A 10,838-nucleotide genomic window follows, 5' to 3' on the forward strand; every position below is an offset into this window, starting at 1 on the left:
CATGGTAAGTGTAAGTGTTAGGTCTGAGCTTGCAGGCCCCGCTGGTTCAGAGACTTATCACCCGTGAACAAAGCAAGACAAACAGAGTTCAACCGGTTTTTAACTTGCACGCAAGGGAAGCCTGGTTGGAATCAGGCCCTTGGAGCTGAAAGTTCCTCCACCTGTTCCCAGCCAACCCCAAAGAACCAGTATTCCCTGCAGCCTTTATTCAGTGAACACACAAACACCACCCATATGGCCATAAAAGGTTAAAACACTGCGTGTGCGACACGTGCGAGCACGTGTGTCTCTGTGTGTGACTTCCTGGTTACAACCGTTTTAACAACATCCCTGGTCATAAAAAGGGTCATCTCCCGCCACCCCTGTATACGGTTTAACCCCTTTAACGGTCCACCATATACAGGCGAGCTCCTAAACGGCAGGGAGTGAACATCCCTTACTAGATAAGAAAACCAGAACCTTCAGATGGAATGTGCCTGCAGTTAAACTCTTTAGCTATAACCTTCCCCACAACCCTACATGTGGGGGAGGAGAACAGAAGAATATCTAAACATGCAGTTTAAGGCAAGGTGTAAGGAGTGTAAAATCTTTCACAATCAGCTGTTTATCTTGTTGAAATCAGTCTGATAGAAACACAACGAGCAGCAGAACAGCTCAGCTAATCCCACTCTGTAACTCTGTACATAAAATCTATTGGAGCTTGTGATGTAGATTATTTTGGTTCTTTTTTGAGTCTTTGAGTCGATACACCTACTGAATCTCATGTTACCCCTGAATGTGATCACTTCTCTTTTAGGTGTGAGGGAAAGTTACCATTTAAAAAAAAATCATTTGCTTGAGTTTACTACATGCATTAGAATAAGTTTAAATAAAGTTTGCATTTCCTTTTATTAATATGTTTTTATTGTTATACAGTATTAAAATGACACAAGGTTCAGTAAACTTGACAACAAAACCAAACAAAAAAAACCTCCAACTGGTAGAAATGTTCTCTGAAGCGACGTTTTACTTCTGATTTTGCACATAAACAAGTTGAAGAATTGTTGTTAATATGGACCTTTTACCGCTTGGCAACATATATGTGCTGATTTGGCCTTCAAAGAGGTACACATGCTTACCATGAAGTCCACTAATTAACCTTAGGGAGAACTTGTAGGAGTTTTACTGTTCTGCTGTTTCTGAGAACATTCGTTTCTTTCTTTCTTTTGCGTTCTTAAAATATGTGGTAAAGGTGGCTCACAATTACCGGAAAGCATGAAGCCAAACTCACTATTAGAAAGCTTGTTTATGACTATAATTATCACTTCTATAGAGATTCATACATGCATGATATATAGTAATCATACCCAGCATCCACCAGGTTAGGGCTGGGCAGTGAGTCTGAGACTTTATTGAAAGGAAACATCTTTTACACTTAAAATTATGCCTGTTTAGTGTGTGACTAAAGCAAAACCCAACCCTAACCCTAGTTGACTCAATGATGAACTGGTGGATGATGGATGAACTATACAGCAGTTAATGATGCCTGAAGTACTCACATAAGTTTTAAATGTGTTCACACATGCAGCAGCTGCTTGGATGTCTTCTGTGGCAACAAAATGTACGTGAACGAATATGAAAGAGGACTGTCTGGTACGTCCTCAGGATGAGTTGCGGTAAAGGTCTCTTCAGGGCTCTGAGGCTGGTATTCATGAAAGCTATCAATTATACATATGCCCTGCTGGATCTGAAGATGTGATTGTGACTGCTGGTCCTCACCCTGCACTCTCAGGTTATATGAAGGGTTAGGAAATACATCATTTCCTGGAAAAGACAGAACGCCTGGCTGAGATGTGAGGCCTGTAGTGGGTAAAGTAAGGGGTGGCTGGAGTTTCTTCAGAAGCTTATTGTAGTAACCTTTGGGAGTCTGAGAGAAGGAAAAAGAAGGCATGTAGTCCTGGCCAACAACAGGCTGTGGTGCACTAAAATAATCATGCAGCTCCGGAACATCCCAGACCTCCCTGTAGTGTCTCTGATCAAAGTGAAGATGACGAACGGTATGTTCATCCTGAAAAATAAAGAAAATGACCTCACATTCACAGGAAAGACATCTGGATTATGATAGTGAAACCAATAAATAATTGATTAGTACAATAGAAGGATGTATAGATGTAGCATATTAGTCAGCCAAACACTCCTTGAATGGCTCCAGATGTGAGTCAGTACAAAGCATTTTAATTTGCTTGTTTACACGAAAAGAAATGAATTTTGTGGTATTAAAAGGAGAAAAAAAGACATTTTACTGATGCAAACATTTTAACTTGAGTTAAAGTTGTGTTTGGTACCGGAAACGAATTGGTTAGGTATTGTTAAGTGCCCCGTCAAAGTTATCCTTTAATGCAGTGGTTCCCAAACTTTTTTTTGTTTTACAAGAAAAATGTTCGCCCCCCTTCTCGCACGTGCACGTGCACGTGCACACGCACACATCCTCCAACCACAAACACCCATATTTTGCTCCATTGCGGTTTATTTCACACTTCAAACATTTAGTAAACAATTAAGCAAATGCAAGTAATCTGCAATAAATCACAGGTAGTAATGAAATAAACTACTAACTCTTTTACGTTACGTCTGCACCTACACGGGTATTTTTGAAAACGCAGCTGTTTCGTCCACACGTAAACAGCGTTTCGAATCACCGAAAACGGAGATTTTTTAAAACTCAATTTTTCCGTTTACATGTGGACGAGGAATACAGAGTTCATCACACAGATAGAGACAAAATAGGGGAGACCGGGTATAGTTGTAACATTTCTGACATTTCTGTCTGTAAATTGAAGCTCTTTTAAGGTAGTGGATTCAAAATGTAATGCAAAGTATTTACATGTCTCTGCTATTAAATAGTGCAGCTATTTTCTCTGCAGCACAATTACTCATTGCATGATATGGTCTCAAACACGAAGAGTGAAATGTTACAATTAACCCCATAGTCTGGGTTAGTTGTAACATATCCTGGGGTAAAATGTAACACAATGAAATAAGGGTACTAACAAAATATTAACATGTAATCTTTGTTTATTCAACACATGAATGCACTTAGAGCCATTTATGTAGCTCTGTGTGTGTGTGTGTGTGTGACAGAATGCAGAAATCTAGCTTTTGAACATATTCCAACCCCCCAAAAAAGACAAATTATGGAATTTTCTGCAACTGAATATTTCATTAATTTTGGTTGGTCTTCCTTGAGTTTGGCCTCATTGGCTCAGTGGGCATTATAACCTACAACTCTTGCACCAATTTTGAACATAACAATGAAGCTAAAAAAAAAATGTAGATGTTCACCAGCATCGCAATTCCATTACTTTTTATCATGGCTTACCTTGGTGTGGTTTGCAGAGTGCTTCAGAAAGATGAGGAAATCTGTTTCTTGCACCCATCCTGACTTATTCCCACTACCAGTACTTCCTACTGGTCCATCTCTGACACAGTGGTCTGCATAATGTATGTGTTGGAACATAAACAGTGGAGGAATTGTGTTGCCAATGGCATTAACCGCATACACAAAAGCGACCAGTGAACCTCTCTCTGCTGATGTCGTTGCCCCAACTTGTTTAATATAAGTTAAAGTAATAGTGTGGTAAGTTGTAACATCTGCATTATTGTTACAACTGACCCAGACTCCTATAGCCATGAACTCGCTAACATTACAGCCAACGGCTAAAACATTAGCACTAAAGACCTACACAGAATATATCCCCATAGACATACAAATAACATAATTTAAGTTTGATGAGTTTAACTGCAAAGCAGATAATGCTATTAGAAATTGAAATAAAGTAGAAAAACTTACTTTTTGGCATACAAATGACTTTTTTTCATGTTAAATTGTCTGTGTTTGACGAAATGTGCTGATTTTTCACATGTGATAGCAGAACTGAGTTGGGCATGCACAGGATGAGTCACATCATTTGAAACTTAGCCCTGATTGGAGAAACTGGAAGTGTTACAACTGACCCACGTTATAACTATCCCCGGTCTCCCCTGCTGTTACTGTTAATCTGACTATCTGCAGGTTTTACACGCTTACATATAAACACGCACTTACTGTCCTTCTATTTAGAAAGGCTGAGGCGTCGGGGTGTGATTATTTTACGTGTAGTTGATTTTTTAATGTGTAATGTTCAACATTGCAATCAATACATTTTTCAAAAAATGCCTCTCTGTGCACAATGGGTTTAAAAACATAAACAACTGTGGGATGCTGTTTGTCCGTGATTTGAAGAGCCCAGTGGTGCTCCTGACGAAGGGGAAACCAATTCTGCAGGGGAGACCTACCTCGTGCAGGTGAAACCAAAGAGCAGACATGCTTCACCATATTTTCTAGTCTTTGGCTTAGAATGAAGTTGGTTTGGAAACATATTCAGCTGTGCTTCATCTCCTGCTTTGCGTTTCTGTGGACGCTAGCCACGCATGCTAGCAGTGTCCAAGCGTTTTGTCTCCCCCCCCCCCAACGCAATGGCTCTGCGCCCCTCCTAGGGGCGGGCCCCACACTTTGGGAAGGTCTGCTTTAATGTGACAACTTACTGTTAGCCACTCAGTCAGCACTGGCTTCGGGATTGGAGGACAGACTTTGTGCTTGATGCTGTTGGGTTAAAAATGAATATAAATAAATGGGGGGGAAATGAGAATGAGAAAAAGAGAGAGATTACAATGAAAATAAATGTGCATTGCTTACCATGCCCAGTGTCTATAGCAGATAATTGTGCTGACAGACAGAATAAGAAAAACTGCTCCCAGGGATATCAAGATCAGCATTATCAGTTGATCAGCTGGTGAAAACAATGAATCACATCAAGTAATCAAAGAAAATGACAAATGTTGACAGTCTTACTAAATAAAATAGTCCATATGGGGAAATAATTAACCTACTCGGGGGATTCAAGGTGACATTGATGGATGAATTACCACAAAGTCCAAATGCTGTTGATGCTGTCACCGTGAAGGTGTACATACTGATGTTCAGGTTCTTTGCAGTGAGGCTGGTGGCTTCAGGATCATCTAAATCAACACAGAGTGACCGCCATTATTACAACATAAATACATGTTTACGATCATCGGGCAACACTGGAGACTTACTTTATTTATCTCAGTTACAAGCTAATCTTTGTGTGTGGAGAAACAAAACCAGGACTTTGTTATCAGTAGTGAAACTTAATAGTGTGATTAAGTGTGTCATCGTCCGAGTGCCAATCAATTTGTAAACAACTCGTCGGCAACATGTTCAGGTTACTGTAAAGGGTGCAAAAAAAAATGGTGTCTAAGAATTTGGACATTTTTGGGGTGATTAGTGTGTGTCTGCAATCAATTCAAAAATTATTTTTAATGAATTATTGCATTCACAATCATGTTTAGCCTAAATCTACAGGCTGAGACCTCAAAAGGAGGCTTGTTTTGTTTTTAGACTACCACAAGGGGGCATTGTGTCCATTTGTTAAAACTTGTGTTATTAGCCATTTCCTGATGCAAATACTGGAAGAGGAAGGTCATCATATGCCAGGAGGTAAATACTAACAATGAATTAAACTTCAGCTAACAGAGCACCTATGAAAAAGTGCTGATCCTGTGCTTAATGTCCAGACTGAAATCATAGCTGGCCTGAGTGAGTATGCCTTCATACTGTACCTGTGCTCACGTTAAAAACGTTCCCGCTCTTGTCCTGGTAGTAGAGAATATATCCATGGATGGAAGCAGTCTGCTTTTCCAGAGGTATGGGCTCCCAGGATACCTCAACAGCCGAGTCTTCCTGTTTGTATTTGAGTTTAAACAGCTCGACTCCTATTTCTGGAAAGATGTGACATGCATAAAATACACTGCTGATTGAACCATCGCATTTTGTGAGAAATCACTGAATCAGTCTTACTGGTCTCTCTGATGTAGCCCTTTCTTCTCTGTAGTAGCACCGCAGCTCCCTCAGTGCAGGCGTATATGGACAGCAGGTATCTCCGACCATCTTCAAAGTTCTCTGGAACAACAAAAGGAGCTGTGCTGAAACAGATGCAAATATGATCTGCAACAGTTTTGTAGGCAAAGATGAGGACGTACTTGAAAAAACTGTGGTATGAGTTCTGTTGGGAGGCACTTTCATCCACTCGAAGGTGCAATTACCGAAGACTGGACACCAGTCCACTATGTAGCCACAGCTGGCGTTAGGACTATCAGGCCAGGACAGGAAGAAGCTACCATTGCTGCCACTGATCCAGGAGGTCTTCACCTCGGATGTATCTGAAAAAGACTCTTTAAAATTAGATTTTACAACATACTCCACTTAAAAAAGGAAGAGGTTAAATCAGTATATATAGTTAAACCTTGAGAATTTTTCATGGGTTTTAAAAACAGTTTCATGCACTTTTAAGGCATTTAGCTTCCCTTTGCAGACCAATAAAATGTGCAAAAATGTACATACTCATCATGACTTGGATATATAGAATATAAACACAACAATTACAAATTTGTATACTTATAATAGATATAATCTCAATCATGTGATCATGAAAACTGCTATTCCTTTTCTGCATTAATTTGGAAACCCCTTTGCTTACAGTTTTCTGCACAGATTAGATAAAATCAAACCTCTTCCCCAAATGGAAATCAAAGTGAGCTTATCTGTAATGTGTGGTGCTCTGTTAGCTTCATACCTAGATTGCTGCGGGGGATGATGATGGTCGATGGTGATGAGCTGCCGTTTATGTTTCTAGCCGTGACAGTGACCATGTACTCCTCACTGGGGTCCAGCGTGAGTGTAAGACTGTGATTGCTTCTGGACACGTTGGTTTGGTTTGACTGATTTTTGTCTTTGGTCTTTGCCCAGGACACTTTGTAGTCAAAGATTTCTCCATGGCTCTGATTGGTCAGTGGCACCTGTGGAGACGTAACATCAAGACCTGAAATGGTAACTGTGTCCTCTGAAACATCACTTTCTAACTGTATAAGATGTTGCACTGATATTTTTAAATACGTTTATTAAAATATATTTTTTTCCCACATAAGTTTATTAATATTTAGTATTGCTTTACAGACTAGCTGTAAGTAAAAGTGTATTTTTTAATTCCACTGGTGACCACTTGAAACTGAGTCAGTTTCCAGACTTAGTGACTTTAAAAAAACACTTTGTAAAAGCCAACTTGGACTCACCTTCCAGGAGATTACAGCCTGGTCTGCCTTCACCTTCATCCACACGTCAAGAGCATCTGGAACTGTGGTGCAACCAGACAAACGACATCTGTTACATTCACACATTTTTAAAGTCTTTTCTCTTAAAAAACAAAAAACAAAAACAACTTACCATCACCCTTCGTGCGGATTTTGACACTATTGCTCCAGTCACCCCATTTCCAGAAATGCTGTGCTGTTCCACATCGGACCCTCACAACATAGTCCCAGTGTGGTATCAAGTCCTTGATGACTGCAGCTGTGAGGCCAACTCCAATGTTTTCAGTCTACAAGGACAAAAATTATGTTAGCTGACTTCAGTGAAGACTTTTACTTTGAAAAGCCAATATGTAAACTTTCTTTTTTAATCTACTCACTTTGATATTAGAGTTTCCATCACTGACATGTACTTGGCATGTGATGTTGAGATTACTGTACTTCTTCACAGTCCAGCTCCATTTCAGACTGATGTTTCTGGGGTTCACAGTTGAAGCTGCCACTTTGTCTGGAGCAACCATGTGCACTAAAACAAGAGATCACAACAATCAGCTGATCTTAAAGATTAAGAATAGCCTTTTTCCCCTCGTTTTTTCCAAAGTTTTACCTCTTTTGGTCAGGTCCACCCTGTCATGGAGCTCGAGCTTTCCCAGAGGATTAGTGACTGTTAAGGTCCAGTTCCTCTCAGCAGCATCCAGCTCCACTTTTTGCGAGCATTTACCCAATTGATGCATTGGTCCAATGTTGCATGGGCTAAAATGTAAAAATATACACTGCTTAAATATTAACAACAACACAGAGGCACAAACATACAAAACAATATAAAATCAGGAATGGGGGAAAACAGTTTTTCACAAGTCTACTTAGCTGAAAGCAGTGCTGTTGTAGACCATTGCTATCAAGTTAAAGTGCCAAAAATTGCACTTTGGCCATTTTTAACACATCAAGTTAAAGCTACGGTCAGCTATTCCCTTTTCACAAGGGGTTACCAGAGCAGGTACCCCTGTGTTTTGATTTGGAAGACTTTTATACTGGATGCCTTTCATACTGCAACTGAAGAGGAAATTTGTATCTCTTCCTGAAATCAAACCAGTGGCCTTTATACTATTTAAAAAAAATTGGCCTAAAGTTTTCAAAAATGACCTGTGGAACTGAATCTTTGGCTTGTCTTTATTTGTTGATGCATAAATTCATTATTGCTGTTTCAGTTTATTATCATTTTTAAATTACAACTCACATTAAAAATGATTTTATCCAGAGAAGAAAATAAAAGCCTTTTGGGTGCATCTGACCATCATGTTGACTAAGCCTGATATAAAGCCATTTCCAAAATAAGTCAAATTATCTGTTTTATTATTGATTCATCTTCAATCTAAACACCAACTGCGTACTGTAAGTTTGGGGACTCTGCTACAACAACATAAAACATTTTAATAGATGAAGTTAAATATTACAGTCATGTAATGACGTTTGTTGCTTAACTGCGTAACAGGCTTGTCAGATAATTTGAAACAAATCATAGAAATTAAACAAAGTCAAACATGAAAAATGAAAAACCACTAAAGGCAGGTAGGTACCATTCAGATCTACAGATAAGATTAACACAAAAGAGGTTGGCACCTCGAGATTTATCATTTTTACTGTTTCTACTCTTCTGTATGTATGTTACTAACAAGCTGCAAAAATGTTTCAGGAGCAAGGTTATAGCAGCGTGCAGTTATTAAATTATTAATTTTTATTTTAAAGAATCCTGATAGATGTTTGATTCTCTTTGTGACTATTAATCACAGTGAGAATAAGGAAGAAATGCTTTAACACACACACACACACACACACACACACACACACACACACACACACACACACACACACACACACACACACACACACACACACACACACACACACTGAAGTCTGGTCAGTTTTAGAAAGACCATTCTCCCACACAGTGAACTTTCCCAGTATGAACTACGGGTAGGTTTTTTTTCCCAGTTTATATTTCAGTGCTTTCAAGGTTTAAATTTGGCAGTGAGCCATGATCTTCCGACCTCTGCTACATTTGAACAGGGGTTCCTAATAAAGTGCCGAGTGAATCAGTGAATCCTTTGAAGTTGTCAGATTACATTTTATTTACTTGTTTATAAGTAAACAAGTAAATTGCTTCCATAGTGAACCCTGTGGTTGTATTATACCTTCCATGAAGCTGGTATTTTCTTCTGACTATGGCAAGTTCCTCCATTTTCCTTCCTATATTCCAAAAACAATCGACAGATTCCAGATCCCGGGTTTCACACTGAAGATCACTGTCACCAGGGGGGTCTAAATTTATAAGACCATAAGAACCAGCAATCTGTATTTAGAAGATAAATTTAAAAAAAAACAAAACAAAACCATCATCTCAACCTGCTGCTTCATACTTACAGCCAGCGTGAAAACTGGCTCCACTGATGTCTCCTTTGGTTGTTTCACATATTACATCACTCCAGTTTTCTGATTGTTGTTCCAGGTGGACAGTCAGGGCATGCACATGTTCACTGATCTTTTTTTCCATGCCTTTATACCCATTTACATACATTCTCCTGAAACCTTTTCCTTCTGGCACAATGCAGCAGAATGTGGCTCTGCTGCCTACTTCAAGTATTTTATCCTTTGGGAAAACTGATATTTCTGCTGGGCTTTGCATCCCTGCCAAACAACAACAATGAGGCATAATAAGCACAACTGTAAAATGTGTAAGAATTATGAAAATCTAAATGATTTGAATTCAACAATAACCAGGTAGTGTCTTCTGCATCCATGGGCTTGATTGGTTGTTGTATTGGGACCTGAGCCGGACTGAATGGCGAGCACACTGCGATGGTAAATGGGAAGTCCATTTCCAGGAATGAGTAGATCCTATCTGTGCAGGTGCCACAACAACTTCACCCTACAACATTATCATAAACACATTAGAGCAACAGTTCTTTGTTTGGAGGCTACAGAAGTGAGGATTATAGTTACCCATAATAATCTCTTACATTGTGTTCAGGTTTGTCTGCTATGAGAAGCTGCAGCTCGTACACGAGCCCATCTCGTATCACAGAGCAAGAAGGGTCATCTTCCCACTTTAACAGGAGTGTCTGATCGTTGTGGGCAAGAGTTACATTCTGAGGTCCACAACACAACACACCTAAAGGAGAAATTCCATGTTTAAAGTGGAACACTGAACGAGTCTTAAGCTTAAAAACATAATTGTTGGGCTATTTGAACAGCAGTCAGTAAAGACACAGGATAGTGGTGCCAATAGCGTTACACTTTTCTCAGTACCGATGCTCTGTTAAAGCCTCTGGTTTCTAGTAATGTCACCTTTAGTGCTGTTACCTTTATCAGTGGCAATCCACTTCTTGGATCTGATACTACTAGTCATTTCCAAATCAAAACACTCCTTAAACTCATAAAATAAAACAAACACTGAGCCACCACTGCGAGTTAAAAACCAGTGTGGCTTTTCTCCTGGGTGCTACAATAAAGTTTAACACCCTTAAAAAATTACTGTACTGTATACGGTCCTTATATTCCGTGAAACAATATTTGCTCTTCTGCGAACCTAGAACTGGATCTAATATTTGAATCTGCAGCTACTTTTTTTTTTTTTTTTTTTTTACACTTTTTCT

General features: G+C 39.3%; 1 protein-coding gene across 1 annotated transcript; it reads right to left on the reverse strand.

Moving 5' to 3' along the window:
• Positions 1 to 4,695: 4,695 nt before the first annotated feature.
• LOC113026112 (leukemia inhibitory factor receptor-like) lies at positions 4,696 to 10,591 on the reverse strand. Its single transcript, XM_080303294.1, has 15 exons — positions 10,546 to 10,591; positions 10,203 to 10,354; positions 9,955 to 10,111; positions 9,607 to 9,855; positions 9,309 to 9,504; positions 7,793 to 7,938; positions 7,566 to 7,711; positions 7,322 to 7,475; positions 7,171 to 7,232; positions 6,675 to 6,897; positions 6,082 to 6,261; positions 5,900 to 6,001; positions 5,662 to 5,820; positions 4,909 to 5,037; positions 4,696 to 4,808 (listed from the first exon to the last, which is right to left on the reverse strand). Exons 1-15 carry the CDS (start codon positions 10,589 to 10,591, stop codon positions 4,711 to 4,713), a joined length of 2,199 nt encoding a protein of 732 aa, XP_080159420.1. The 3' UTR covers positions 4,696 to 4,710.
• Between the last annotated feature and the right edge of the window lie 247 nt (positions 10,592 to 10,838).

Source organism: Astatotilapia calliptera, chromosome 7, assembly GCF_964374335.1.
Source record: "Astatotilapia calliptera chromosome 7, fAstCal68.1, whole genome shotgun sequence".
Lineage (NCBI taxonomy): Eukaryota > Metazoa > Chordata > Actinopteri > Cichliformes > Cichlidae > Astatotilapia > Astatotilapia calliptera.